The 15,125-nt window shown below is 39.7% G+C and overlaps 1 protein-coding gene across 1 annotated transcript; it reads right to left on the bottom strand.

Annotated features, from left to right (window-relative positions):
- Window positions 1-1,986: 1,986 nt before the first annotated feature.
- Window positions 1,987-14,029, bottom strand: LOC119915009 (syntaxin-binding protein 1-like). The gene is made up of 14 exons (XM_038734548.1): window positions 13,984-14,029; window positions 12,202-12,283; window positions 12,029-12,105; window positions 11,308-11,386; window positions 9,403-9,506; window positions 5,665-5,813; window positions 5,001-5,085; window positions 4,699-4,829; window positions 4,422-4,529; window positions 4,235-4,295; window positions 3,268-3,333; window positions 3,109-3,189; window positions 2,820-2,958; window positions 1,987-2,303 (listed from the first exon to the last, which is right to left on the bottom strand). The coding sequence occupies exons 1-14, from the start codon at window positions 14,026-14,028 to the stop codon at window positions 1,987-1,989; spliced, it is 1,524 nt and encodes a 507-aa protein (XP_038590476.1). The 5' UTR covers window position 14,029.
- Between the last annotated feature and the right edge of the window lie 1,096 nt (window positions 14,030-15,125).

The following is a 15,125-nucleotide window of genomic DNA, read 5'->3' as shown; positions in this document are numbered from 1 at the left end:
CATGTGGCTCCATCATGGAGGTCCATTGGAGAATTGGCCTTGCACAAATAAGGGGCTAAATATAGCTGATGATAACCAGGCTGGAAAATCAGATTTGACTAAGGTTGTATAAATGTTGGGTGTACATCAACTGAAAAGCAAACAATTCTGTTAGCCTAAAATTGTTCGTTGTTTTTAGATCCACAATTTAGGTGTGCTTGAAGAAGAAAAGAAACACACCTACTGCAAGGATGTTTTTTAACTATAAAGAAGAGAACCTCCAATATAGCTGCTGGACAGCAGGTTAAAACCCTATTTGTCTTAAAAACACACACAAATTAAATTTACAGTACTGTTTAAGGCAGGTGTGGAAAGTGCTGTAAAGTAAAAAATTTTCAACCCTAACCCTAGTTAATAGGTTATTATAGATAGATTTATCAATTAGTGAGAGACAGAAGAAAATCTAATTATTAAATCAAATCATAATTATACTGTATACAATATTTGGTATGACCACCCTTTGCTTAAAAACAGCATCACTTCTTAAAGGCACACTTGCACATAGTTTTTGTTAGAACTTGGCAGGTAGGTTGACATCTTGGAGAACTATCCACAGTTTCACGCAGCCTCAGCTGCTTCTCTCTTTTCATGTAATCCCAGACAGACTCAATGATGTTGAGATCATGGCTCTGTGGGAGCCATACCACCATTTCCAAGACTCCTTTGAACTGAAAATAGTTCCTAACGATTTTCACTGTATGTTTGGGGTTGTTGTCATGCTGCAGAATAAATTTGGGGCCAATCAGATGCCTCCATGGTGGTATTGCATGATGAATAAGTATCTGCCTGTACTAATCCTCAACTACATTCCAGAAATGCAGCACCAAACTTGCAATGAACCTCCACCATATTTGTGTACTGTTGCCTGCAGACACTCATTTGTATACCACTCTCCAGCCCTTCACTGAACAACCTGCCTTCTACAGCCAAATATTTCACATATTTACTTATCAGTCCAGAGCAACAAACTGCCATTTTTCTCCAGCCCAGTTTCTGTGTTACTGTGCATAGGTAAGTCGCTTGCCTTGTTTGTCAGAGGTATGGCTTTTTGGCCGCAAGTCTTTGATGAAGGCCACTTCTGACCTCCGGACAGTAGATGGGTGTAACAGGGTCCCATTGTTTTCTTCAGCTCTGAGCTGATGGCACTGCTCGACATCTTCTGATTGTAAAGGGATGATATGTTTTTCTTCTGCTGCAGTCAGTTTCTTTGGCCGACCACTTTTCTACGTTCCGTAATGTTGCACGTTTCTTTGCTTTCAAAAGATCTTTGACAGCACATCTGAAAACCCCTGTCTGCCTTGGAGAGACCTTGCTGATGCAATATAACTACCTTGTGTCTTGCTGCTGTGCTCAGTCGCCATGGTGTACGACTTTAGACAACCTCACCTTGTTAGCTGAGTTTGGCTGTTCCTCACCCAGTTAGATTCCTCCTACACATCTGTTTCTGTTTCAGGTAATGATTGTGTTTCAACCTACATATTGAATTGGTGATCATTAGCACCTGTTTGGTATAACTGTTTAATCATACACCTGACAGTTCGCCTAAATGTCTGACTTTGAGCAAGTTTAACTAGAAGGACTACTGTTTTAAAGGCAAACATTGATTTGATTTAGATTTGTCTTCTGTTCACTCACTTTGCATTTTGTTTATTAATAAATACAATCTATAAATGTCTCTTTGAACCCATTTACTTTACAGCATTTTTTCCACACCTGTCTTTTGCGCAATACTGTATATGACTAAAGAAATAGCCCTTCAAACACCTCCATGATGTCCTTGACCAGTGGTGTCCAGCGGGACAGCTGATAGGTCTGTTCGCTCACACGCTCCTTCCTGTCCAGCTTCTTTCCTCTGCGGAGGTGGACTAAAAGAAGAGACAAAGACTTGAAAGAGAGAATGTGTATAAAGGACAAAAGCATTGGTGACCACAATCACCTGTAGGTCTTTCATATTGTCTGGCAAGATTTCATCCTTGCACACTGAACGAGGAGAGGATATTGTACAGACATTGCAAATAAAGGTGAGTGAGAGGTACAGGAGTGCAGACTCATAGTGCACATCAATCCCAACGAGATGATAGAAAGCAGACGGCGATACTGAGAGAGAAGAAGAAAAGAAATAAAAAGAGGAGCGGCACCCAGGGAGGACCTTACATCTGTGACGATGGGGACGCCCAGGTGAGCCATGTTGGTGATGATCTCACTGTCCTCAGGGGGGATCTGAGCATGCTGGATCAACTTGTTCAGGTTCTCCTCCGTAATGCCTGAACACACACACACACACACACACAGCAACTTGCAACTGAAAAACATGTATGTTTACATTTAATATGTTGAGTTTGTTCTGGGATGGAGGGAAATTCATGTTTTGTAACTTGAGTGCAAAAATAAAATCGTTATATTAAAACTCAAATCTTTGTAATAAACAGGAAGTATAAAATATACCTTTGAACAGCTTATTATTAGGTTATGTCTGACCTAAGAACTAACTTACTAAAGCTTTAGTCAGTGACAAGAAAATCTAGAAATTATTATAATGTTCAAGTTTTAACTGTGCAGTGAAATATCTGGCTAATGTCCCTGTACAATTCTGTACAACAGGTCCTATGTATTGTAATGTAATTCTAATACTCGCAAGTCTGAGATGATATTTAAAAGGGTGATCAGAACAGCTGAAGCAACAATAAAGAGTGCAAATAATTTAAACAAGCAATAAAAACCATGTAAAACAAAAAAACAAAGTTTAGCAGTTTTTACAAGATTTAGATTTGATTTCTTACCATTCTTGAGAAAAATGTAGAGCAGGATGATGCGGATCTTGTCATATGTGCTGACGTTGGCATCCAGCAGGATGGGCACGATAGCTCTCATGGGGTCTTTGATCTTCTCTCCCTCAGCGTCTGTGCCCATAGCCAGATCCTGTAACACAGAGCGCAGGTATCATATGTTTGTCATTTAAAACCCCTGGAATACACATTTCAAGGGATTATAAAAGCATTTTAATGACTGGAGACTTCAGAAAGCCCTGTTATCCCCCGCTTTCCTCTCGTCTCTCGCCTGCCCTCTCACCTGTTCCACACGGCACAGTTTGTCCACTGTTCCCTGGTAATGCTTCATACAGTCCTCAGCCAGCTGCAGATGAGTGGAGTACTGAAAAACACAAAACACGCAGGTTCAGCATACACATTTCTGGAAAACTCTCCCTCTCTCACACACACACACACACACCTTGCTGAGCTCCTTTTGGTACTGAGGCATCTTCTTCAGCATCTGGGACAGGTCCCTCATTGTGGTCTGAAAACAAAAACAAAAGCTAAAAGTGTGATGATGTCAACATCAGGGCAAGATATAATAAAATAGACATCGAAATTATTAATATCGGACCATATTTATGTTGGATTTTCTAATGGCAGAACAACCAGTTGGCCACTCAACACTTGAAGAGTTTAGTTAGAAAAGTAATTTATTCTATTTGGAAATAGAAAACATAAAGCTGTTCCTATTTGAAGTCTTGATCAACTAGATTTGATTGAATCTAATAATTATGAATTATAATCCTGTTTGTCCTTTTTGCTACAAATGTCAAAAGAAACAAAAGATAGAAACAAGACTTTTAATTTCTACTGCCAAATGATGCTGACAAAAGTTTTTTAATTAATTAAATTAAATACTGTTTACATTTTCTGAAAAGATTTTACATGTTGGGAAATAGTTTGCTTTCTTGCAGAGAGTTAGATGTACCTCTCATGTCTTTATGTTAAATGTGAAGCTACAGCCAGTAGTGAGTTATCTTAAAGACTGGAAGCAGGGGGAAACAGCTAGCCTGGCTGTGTCCAAACATAATCTGCCTACCAGCACCTCTAAAGCTCACTATACTAATATTATCTCATTTATTTAATCCATCCCCAAAAATGTAAAAACAAGTGGTGGTTTTACCAGGATAGCTTCCAGTCTTTATGCTAAGCTAGCCTAACCACCTGCTGATTTCAGCTTCATATTTAATGGACAGACATGGTGGTATCGACCTTCTTATTTAACTCTCAGCAAGACAATGAATAAGCGTATTTCGCCAAGATATAGAACTGTTTCTTAAAAATGAGCAGTTGATCACTTCGCACCACTATCTTGTCAATACTGTATGTTCAGACTATACACATCATCTAATCAACATTTTCTGTTGCAGCTCCCTCTTCACCTTCTCCCCAGTGTTCATCCGCTTGCTGGCAGAAAACTCCTTCAACTGGCGTGTCACTTCCCTAATGACAAAACACAAACAGCAAAGGAGGAGCAGCAACACATGAGAGAAAGGTCGTCATAGCGCTTAATTCAGTATTCAAAGACTGAGTGAAGAGATATACAAGAGTATGAAAACAAGTACTCACTGGGACACCTCCGCTATGTGTTTGTGTCTCAGGCTCACCCACAGGTCATCGTCTTCATGCAGCAGAACCTCCTTCTCACGAGAGTCTCCGATGCCACTCGTCTCATACCTGAAGAAAAACAAGACACACATCCTGACTGAAACAAATTTAGGTCCACATTTGTGATTGAAGCTGATATGAATATCTTGTCCGAGTTTTAACCAACACCTTAATTAAAATTGAAACATAGCCCTCACAAGTAATCATTTTTCTGTTTTGTCATTTGTGTTTTTCATACTTGTACACATCGTTTTCGATGGGCAAGAGGTCGTAGCCCATGGCCTGGAAGGTGAGTTCATGCAGGACAGGAGAGACGGGGTCAAACGCCCTGTCCAGGATGATCAGCTGTGAGCGAGCCTTATCTGGACCCTACAGAGAGAAGGACAAACAGATACAGGAATAAAAGGTATAGCTATAAGATATAAAAACGTACAACATGTCTTACATAATACATGTGATAAGTACATTCTCAGTAACAGACAACAGGTAAAAACAAAGCAGGAATATATGGCGACAAAAAAAGTATTCTCCTGAGCTTACCTCTCCCATAGTGGGGTCATCAGCCTTGTAGGCGTCCAGTTTGTCCTGAACCAGTTGGGCCAGGGTGGCATTGTCCTTGTACTCGCTAACAGAATGACAGACAGATGGATGGGTGGATGGACGGATATTGGACACAAAGATACACATTCAAGCAAGCAGATGAGCAAAAACATAAAGAAAAGACAGAAAAAAACATTTTGATAACCAATACTTTTGGAAGCATTTGAGTGGCAGGCAGGTGTGTAAGACCTCTGTCCCTGCTGCAGTTCCCAAAAGGACACAGATCTCAAAGGGGGGAAACATTCATTTAAGCAAATATGCTGAATCAGTGCTCTAATAATTACATTTAATTACTTTTTTTAATTGATTGAGGTCTGTCAAGTAGTGAGAATGGACAGAGAGAGCTGAGCAGTGTAGACAGATAAGGGCAGGGATTACAGCTGAACAGATAATAAGTCAGCCACCGTTAAGATGACCCATCGCGGCCGCTGTAGTTTTGATGTCTCCTGAGCTCGATATGAAAAGAAATGTGGTCTTTCAAATTTTCACACTTAGTAGTTCGACAAATGCAGGCCAACATCTTCACTGTAGCGCCCATGGTTAGCTTTAACACCTGATCTGTCCAAATATTTCCTTGACTTCTAAAATGCCCACTGCCGCTCACCCTCGGTATCTGACGGCAGGGTACTCCTTCAGGGTGGCGCAGAGCGTGGCCAGCTGCTCGGCCAGCCTCTCCATCACCGGGTTCTTCAGCTGGGTCTTATGTGGGCTGTAGAAACTGTGGAAGGCGTCTGCATTGTCCAGAGAGTACACCTGAACACACAAACATGCACACAGCGTAAACATTGCCTCAGCAAAACAGTTTCTTACCTACCTACTTTTGTTGATTTGATCTTTTCCACCTTCCAACATCCTTTTTTTACTTAATGTGCACAGTCTTTGTCTCAAAGAGTTGCTGCTGCTGACTGAAACCCTTTGTGTTTTTAAATTCATGAACAGATTCCACCATATAAAGACTAATTATTGATCTGAACAGAGTTTCAGCATCATGTAGAAACATGAACTGCTCTGTGTAAAATGCAGCAGGACACAGTGCACAGACAGCATGTTATCTTGCTGTATTAAATACAAGCTGGAGGTCTTGTGATGATATCAAACATAGCTGATTTACATATTCTCTCCTCTTCTGTTATCTTCTCTCCTTTGTGTTTATCCTCCTTGTCTTATCTCTCCTGCCGTTTCCTCTTGTTTCCTCTCCTTCTCTCGTGTCCTCATCCTCCTCGCGGTCCTCTCATCTCCTTTCTAAACCTCTTCTTTCCTCTCCTTTTTGTTTCCTTGTTTCATCACCTGCCACCAATTCTCTTCTGTCCTCTCACCTCGTCTCCTGTTTAATTTCCTTGTTCCTCCCATCTCCTTTCCTCTTCCTGTGTCTCCTTATCTTTTCTACTCTTCTACTTTCCTCATCTGCCCTGTTTCCACTACATCCCTCCTCTTTCCTCTTTCATTTGTTTGTTTCCTATCCTCTCATTTCTTTTTGCCTCTTGTCCTCTTGTCCTCTTGTTTTGTCTCCTCTACTCTCCTGTCCTTGTTTCCTCCCCTTTTCTCATACATGCATCACACCACTCCCTCCTCCCACCCCATCTGTCCACGGTCACATGCTGCTCTGCAGAAGCGTCCCTTTGTTAGCCCGTTTACCATTGGCTACCACTTGCTGTGTGGATCCTGACTCATCCAATGGGGCGAGCGTATCAGCCTGTGGGCGGGGCAATGAGGCAGCACATAGCCTGGAGCAGAAAACCACTGACTCTGAATTAATCATAGTAGACAGGAGGGGAGTAAAGCATTGTGGGCCAAACAGCATCTTTATGAGAGAGAGAAGGATGGGCAGAAGGAGAGATGTGGAACATAGAAGGAGAGGAGGGGGGAGTGGAGGACGGGGAAAATTAAGAAAAATATGGTTGGAGGAAGGGAAAGAATAAATATAAATAGGAAGAAAAAATGAAAAGCTTGATGAGAGCCGTGAGCAGAGAGAGCACAAGCAACATATAAAAGAAAGGATGGAGAAATGGCGAGATAGAAAAAAGAGAAAACAGGAGGAGGAAAAACATGATGGAGGTAGGAATTTGGAAATATAGCAAAGGTGGAGAAGCAATGTGACAAATGTGAGTCTTTTTGGAACAATCTGGCAGTAAACAGAGTGACTGGTGAGTCAGCAGCATTATGCCAAGAGAGGGTTTTTGTGTTTCTCTCTCCTCCCTCCATCTCTTTCTATCCATCCCTGACTCAAACAACCAGTAACCTCGCTGTTACTATTCCTGTCTGTGTCCTTTCAGCATCTCTGTCCTACCACCTGTCTTTATCGATTTCCCGCTGCATTTCTTTGTCTCTGGTTTTTGCTAGCAAACAATAAATGTGAATCAACTTTCATTCATTTCCTGCTAAGAGGAGAAAATATGGAGCTAATTTTCTGCCAAGGCTTAAACAATCAAAACATGTTTTAAAAATGCCCTACGATTCACTTACAAACACAGTGTGGTTTGCAAAAACAAATAAAACATTAACAGACATGCATTTTGTTGTGGAAATATTTCACATAGTTCTAATACATCATGCTTCAGAAACAAGTACAGTCTTATGAGTACAAAAATATATATCCTACAAAGACAAGATAGTATCATGTGGCATTTGGCACAATGTTTCCGCTGTGATTGTGCTAAGGAGTTTCTTACAAATGTCCTAGTAATTCGGCAAACAGCAGGTGGCACTCTGAGTCAATTTAACTGCCAGGGGGGTTGAGCAGAGCAGAGGAGGGCAGATTGAACCGCCGCTGTCAGCCACTGTGGACAAGAGGATGACAGCTGTTCATGCCAAGTGTGCAGGGGGTGGTTTTTTATATAATTCACCCGTTTAAATTATATTAACGCTTAATGTTATGCATGACTGACAGGTGGGTGCCCTCTCAGGAGGCTTGCCGCTAGGTGGTTCAGCCACCAGGTCTTATTCAGCCTGCCTCAGCTCCAACTCTTTGCCTACTTTTGCATTAGCCAGAGTCAGGCACTGCCAAGATAGTGATGGCCGGCGCCCACATTGAGCTTCACAACGGCTCTTCAGCAAACCCTCAGGAATGCTGAATGCAGGAGTGCTGTGCTTTGAAGCCAATTTGACATAGTGGCCAAATCATGGAATTACAACTCCCAGCTCCGTGACGTGATGCACACCGGCCCCAAAAGACTTTTTCCCATAGACTTACATTGTTAAAGAGGTCATATTATGCAAATATTCAGGTCCATAATGTAATTTAGGGGTTGTACCAGAGCAGGGTTTACATGGATGAATTTTCAAAAAACAACATATTTTTGTCATTCTGCACATTGCTGTAGCACCTCTTTTCAAGTTCCTATTGAGTTTATGGTCTCAATCGCTAGTTTCAGGTCTTTTTTAATACAGCATGATGTTCATTTAGTAAATTGTGGTCCCATTTAGAGGAAAATAGACCTTAAAGCAGAATATGCTTCAGGGCGGGATTATTTAAGTCGTTGCCATGGCAATCAGGCTCAGGAGTGATTCGTACCCACGGCACTGTGCAAATTTAAACAGTGGCGTTGAAAAGGTTATTAGGAGTTGGCGGTTCACTTTTTCTGGTGAGTACATTTAGTTTTAAGACTGTTGTTCGCTACAGAAAATTGTGAACCCTGTTAACATGACGGTTAACCTGAATTACAGATGCTAAGCAAGTTAGCTAGCTCCATACACGGCCGAAAGCGTTATTTCCATTTTGCCTGTGTGCGCACTGTAGTTCTCTACATAGAACTCCCTAGAGAGGGAGTGGTGAATGAGTAATGATTTTTGGATACAGCACTGGTAATTTTAAACCTGTACCTAATGCTTTTGGCTTCATATGCCACTGAGCAGCTTCTTTTATTACATCCATGCACTTCAGAAACCTATGGTTGACGGTCAAGGACATGATGTCCATGTTTTATACAGTCTATAGTCCACAGTGGCTGGCAGAAGCCTCTCTGCTCAACCTCTTGGCGCACTGAAATTGACTCATAGCGCCACCTGCAGTTGTGGGGAGCAAATTACTCAAGGCATTTGTGAGAAAATCCTCAGTACAATTAATCAATCAGTGTTTGTTAGTGATAGTAGTGCATTTGTAAAACATGTTTTTCTTTTGTTTGTTAGGTTATGGAAATTAGCTTCATAAGAAAAGAAAGGTGAATACTGGCAAGAGAGGGAAAACAAACCATGGTCCAGATGTGCACACGCACTGTTTTTGTCACATTTAAAAAGACATTTTTATGCCTGATTGTGTTTAAGACGTCTAAATCTAAATAAATGAATAATCAGCACAAGTGCAACCATCATTACACAAGACCATTATGCACCGTTGGATATTTACCTGAGACTCGTAGGGCAAGAAGGCGATGTTGATCTCCGTCAGAGTCTTGATGGTTTTGGAAGCGCGGCTCTTCACCAGCTCGTTGAACAGAGGATCAGGGCAGGCTGTAAATTGTAAATTAAATAGAATTAAAATCTAGGCATTTTTACGCATAGAGTTCCAATAACATCTTAAAATATGTTGTTTTTTTAAGGAACATTTGGTCATATTCGTGGGTAAAAACACCACTGAGTTTGCATTGTTGTTGGTGACATATTTCATTGACTGATGAAGTTCGTTAGAAACATGTTTACCTGCATTTTCTTAAGCATTCATCAAGTAACCTTTTTGACAGACAAGATTAGGGGATTCTCATCAACAACAAATCCATCAATTGACAGGATGTAGCGGCAGATTCTATGAGCACCAGCTCACATTACAAAGTCATTTCTCACTCACATTTTCAATGAAGATAACTGTAGCTGTGCAATGCAATACAAGAATACTAAAAACTAAAACAGCTTCAAAATATGCCTTTTGGCCTACATAAAATAAAAAATGAGAGAAAACATCAATTCAAAAAAACAAAAATGGACAATGTGAGGACATGTGTGTACTGTTCATTCATCAAACTAACCAATTTAATTAAAGATGCACTCCCTGTTTTTGTTACATCTAATTACATACCCATTTCCTCCCTGCTGACTATTGATGTTTTGAAAGATAACTGTGAACTTACAAATCACTGTGAGCTGGGAGGAAACTGGGGGGATCTGAGGACACTATTGTGGGCTCTAACAAATTGTTGTGCATTCAAATATATAAAAACAAGACAAGAAAGCAGTTTATCTTTGAAAAACAATGTTAGAAGGGGTCTTGAAAACAGCACTACCAAAGAAAACAATACAATAACACACTCAACAAAGTGCACAACTAAGCAAAGCAAAAAGCATATAACAAATAATCACAATTGTTAAAAGTGTATGTAGATAAAATGTACGGAAGCCCTAAGCCATTGATTCAAATATTTTTTTTACTTCGTTTTCCGGTGATAACGGGATAATTATCTCATGATCTCGAGATAACAAACCATAACTGAAAACAAGGGTCAGCAGGTGCGTTTCTTTAAGATAATTTTGTAACAATTGGCTGAATCAGTAGTTAGCTCAGTTGGTAGAGTGCAGGACTTGCATTCCAAGGATTGCAGGTTTAGCCCCTGTTCTCTGCAAAAAAAGTTTATTAAATATATTTATTGTTTTTGAATCATTCTGTTTCAAAGTTGTTATGAAGAGATTCAGGGGAATCCAATCACACATTTCCCAGAGCTATTTCAAAGGTTTGTCAGGAAATGTACAGTTAAATAGATTCCCCTGAATGAGAAGCGGATGAATTTCCTCTGCCTGGGAATGATGGGGTGATGAGTCCATAGGTTGATCAATGTGAACCAAGCGTACATTCCAGCACGTGATTAATTGTGAGCATGTGAATCAGTCATCTTCATAAGAACTTTGTTTAAGAGGAATATAAAAAAAGATTTTTTTAAAAGATGAGCGTTCCATGAAGATCAAACTCATAACCTTAAGACTACAAGTCTTGTGCCTTACCAACAGAACTAATCAATGACACAGAAACTACCTTGAAATTACCTTTAAGAAACATTCTTGGCAACCCCTGCGTTAAACTACCGTTTTGCTATCAAAATGAAAGAGATGAAAATGATCCCGTTACCACAAGAAAACAACAGTCGTTATCTCGAGATCAGAAGATAATTATCCCGTTATCATGGGAAAACGGAGTAAAATAAAGATATGAATCAATGGCCGCTTAGGGCTTCTGTAGATATGGATTCTGCAACACAAATACGTTTTAGAACACAAATAGTGTATTTCATACAGTGATGTTGAAGCAAGTCACGTTTATACTCACAGTCAGTAAAGAAAACATGGGCTGCCTTGTATTTAGTTGAATGAGGGTCTTTAAAGTCTGCGATGAGGGTTTGGACAGACTAAGCAGAGAAACAGAATCAATCAGTGCATTAGACTGTAGAGTTCACTTGAGTGTGTGGACTACAGTTTGTATTAGTGTGTACAATCAGTGTGTGCTTTATTGCTAGGATGGTTTGATCAAAATGATGCTGCCAAAGCAGATTGACTTGAGCTAAATTAACAAATGACCACAGGAAGTAACATATTTGCTCAACACGTCGTGCAAATAAAGCTGAAAAAAAGACTCAAAGAGACCAAAGAGAGCAAGATCAAAAGAAATATTTATTGGTGGGGGGGTGTAATAATGCCATTAAAGTAGCAAAATATGGGAAACCAACACTTGAAAACACATGCTGAGCTGTTTAAAATGTGACTCCTCTTTTTATGTTTTAGATTTTTTCTTCTAAGTCATGTTATCAGACTGTGTAACATTTTATTTTCTGATGATTAATTTGTCCTCTGGCATTATAGTATACTATTTAGTAATGTGCAAATAATTTGTGTACTTTTCTATCTTAAGAAAATCAGTATTACTTATTATATTTTTGGTACATTGTTGGCCTTTGGAAATACTGCACTTATTAATTATGGTATTGACAACAAAGCTAATTTGAATTGGAAGGAGGGAGAGTGAGAGAAAGAGCGAGAGAGAGCATGCTTACCTTCTCTGTGGGTGTAATCAGGTAAATGGCCTCCAGGCTGGGAAGAGGCTCTCGTCGCTTGAGGATGTCCTCCACAACTAGAGAGGCAGAAACAGACATGTACACGGTTACAGAAGCACATGCACAAACAAACAGACAAAAGAGAAATGTTAGTTGTGACCATCGTTTCTTACTGGTGATGCCCTCTGTCATGATATCTGTCATCTTACAGCAGGACGACAACATCCTCATGCTCAGTTGGTCCACAATAAGCGCCTGGAAACATTAAATACAACAGTAACTATACAAACAGTTTATTACTCACATTATTTGTTGCTAACAATAAAACTGTCTCATTAGTGATTGAGGCTTATTCAGTCACTCCCTAAATCTAGGCTTTAACTCTTTTCTTGTGGTCTTAGTTATTGTAGCTTGTCTAACGTGCACTATTGTGATCCAAAGACTTGAGCAAGAATCTATTTTTCTTCCACCTAAAAGATGTACTCTCATATGTTTTATGCATAGTTTGTGTCTTTATTTTGCTTTTTTCCTGTGTTTTAATATAATTTAGACAATTCCTAGCAAATTTGATTGATTGGATTATGTGGAACACAGCTGCACGGTCCTCAAATCATTATTCAAGACTGATTCAAGGGCATCAAAAATATTTGACTAATAGATTATTTGGCTGTGCGTTGCTCCACTCATACTCACTTACAGAAATGAGTAATGCTTGAATTGAGCCAGTACTTACTGGCACAGAGATTTGTGTCCAACTCTATACTGTTAATACTCAACACTGTGATTTTCCAAACAAAAGGTATACAGGATGTGATCAACATATGAATTGGGTTAATCAGCTCAGTTTTCTCCTCAAACTAGGGATGCACCGAAAATTCTTGGCCTAAGTTGAAACCGAATATATTGAAAAAAAACTTTTCCGAATACCGAACAAGTACATTCTCATTTTTGCCTTTTTTTTACCATTGCATATGTGATTTTTGTTGCAGTGTTTCCCACAGGATTTGGAGAGACCGTTTAGTGGATTTACCATAAAGCCTTAAATACATGTGCACTCGTAATTTAGGTGTGGCTACCTTAACCGTCTTCTCAGAAAGGAGTGACAGAAACACTCAAAGCGGGTCAGACCGTTTTCTGCCTTTTGTAAGAAGTCAGCCACAGATGGAGTGGATGTGCTAGGAGACAATTCAGTAGAACAGTGTCTGCAAACAGCAACTTCTTTCTCAGGCACTTTAAATGCTTCCAAAATGCTGACATGTCAACATAACTGTTTGGTAAAATTTGTGTTATCTAAACTAGGGCTGCAACTGAAAGTTACTTTCATTGGTAATTATGAAATGTCCTAAAGCCCAAGATGCCCGAAGTCCAAAGATGTAATTCCCAAACTCCCAAATATATATATATATACTATCATAGAAATCCAGCAAATATTCTGAGAAGCTGGAGCAAGTGCTTGTTTGACCTTTTTGGTTACTTGAAGGATTAATCGATTATCACAATTGTTGCCAATAAATGTTTTTGTTGATTGACTAATTATTTAATTGACTGTTTGTTTTACCTCTAATCTTGACGCACAGGTTTAAGCAAATTATTATCTAAATCCTGGACAGTGGGGGGAATTCTGTATCAGCCAGTCATAAAGCAGTTGCCAGTAGTAAATGGGTTAGCAGTTTTTTTCAGCAGAATATCAAAACATAAATAGCTCAAATAACACAAGATATTAACTGTCTTACCAAAGTGGAGAAAAACAAGAAGAAGCTACAGGGTTTTGATTTGAACTAAGCTCTAAAATAGGTCACTTCACTAATTAGCGTGTCTGGGTGAAGATGTGTTAGTTACTCAAATATGATGATGCTGTCTTTGGTTCGTGTCTCGGCCCATCAGTGCCCCCCCCTTTCTATTAGGCCCAGAGTCTGTTATTTCAGGGTATTTTCTTCTAACTTTGAGATTCTTACCTTCCATTCTCCCTTCTTCTTCACCTTCTTGATTACATCATTCATAATCTCTGTAAAAGAAAGAAAAATAAACATTGTCAGCAATCGTCAGGAGGGACGCATGATGATCTGATGAGAAAAGATGTTTAAATACATTTTCAACAGTGAATACTCATAAACAACCCCCCCCCCCCCCCCCCCCCCCACACACACACACACACACACACACAAGGCCTCCCAGAGCTCAGTGTCTCAGTTCCCAGACATTTACATAAACACATGGGGATATGGTTAAATAAAAAGACATGTGCTCTATGCCTTTGTGTCCTGCTTGTGTTCAAGAAGCAATTTTCGTTTGCCGAGGATTGTCTTCATAGACTACTACAATCAAACTAATAATTTAATAATTTTCAGTCTCTATTGAGTAGCAAAACTGTTTTGGTCATTTCAATGAATAAGAATTAATAAAGAACAAGGAGCCAATAATGACAACGGAGGCATATCTTTATGTCCCAACTGCATATACTGATCATTAATAATGCTTTGAGTATAATCATAACAGAAAAATAAAGAAGATTATTGGATTTAGGAATGTTATAGTTCCACACTTTGATAATCACATTACAAGTCTTGATATAAGATTTCACCGTCTTTATTAACGTTTACTTTATAGTTGCAGTAGTTTAAATTAGAGAAGGAGAGTGCTTATGTTTGCAAGTTTTGGTTGTATTAGCGCATCTGACTACAAATTCCAACTCAACAAATAAAAACTACAGTGGAAACAACAGCATCATCCTGTGCCACTGGTTAACAGTAATAATGCACTTCCTTCACTGGAGGACAACAACATGCGAAAGTCAAACATAGCCTCCAACAAGGTTAATGACCACAGCTCTGCACCAGTGGAATAAAACCACTCGATGAGGAGTGAATAAAAAACGCAGAGGCTGTCTGTCATCTCAGAGGAAAGATAATCCCATCCCACTGTGAGGTCACGGCACGATGGTCATGTTTATACCACCATACCGATATTGGCCTGATCACTGTGCCAACCATCTGCCAGCCGTACTAGGATGAATCCATTTAGGGTGAATTACTGTTTGACATCTTGCTGGATCGCTGTAAATGTAAACCGCTAAGCCCTTCGGTCCGACTACAACCAC

Source organism: Micropterus salmoides, unplaced genomic scaffold (genome assembly GCF_014851395.1).
Source record: "Micropterus salmoides isolate LMB-PRFRI ecotype aquatic unplaced genomic scaffold, ASM1485139v1 Ms_hic_scaffold_20, whole genome shotgun sequence".
Lineage (NCBI taxonomy): Eukaryota > Metazoa > Chordata > Actinopteri > Centrarchiformes > Centrarchidae > Micropterus > Micropterus salmoides.
Note: the sequence above shows the minus strand (reverse complement) of the source record. Positions and strands in the feature narration are given on the sequence as shown.

Coding starts and splice junctions, on each gene's coding strand:
- LOC119915009 (XM_038734548.1), bottom strand. CDS start 14,028: ATGAATGATGTAATCAAGAAGGTGAAGAAGAAGGGAGAATGGAAG. Junction 12,106..12,201: donor CATGACAGAGGGCATCACCA/GTAAGAAACGAT, acceptor CTGCCTCTCTAG/TTGTGGAGGACATCCTCAAG. Junction 4,296..4,421: donor CACATAGCGGAGGTGTCCCA/GTGAGTACTTGT, acceptor TTTTGTCATTAG/GGAAGTGACACGCCAGTTGA.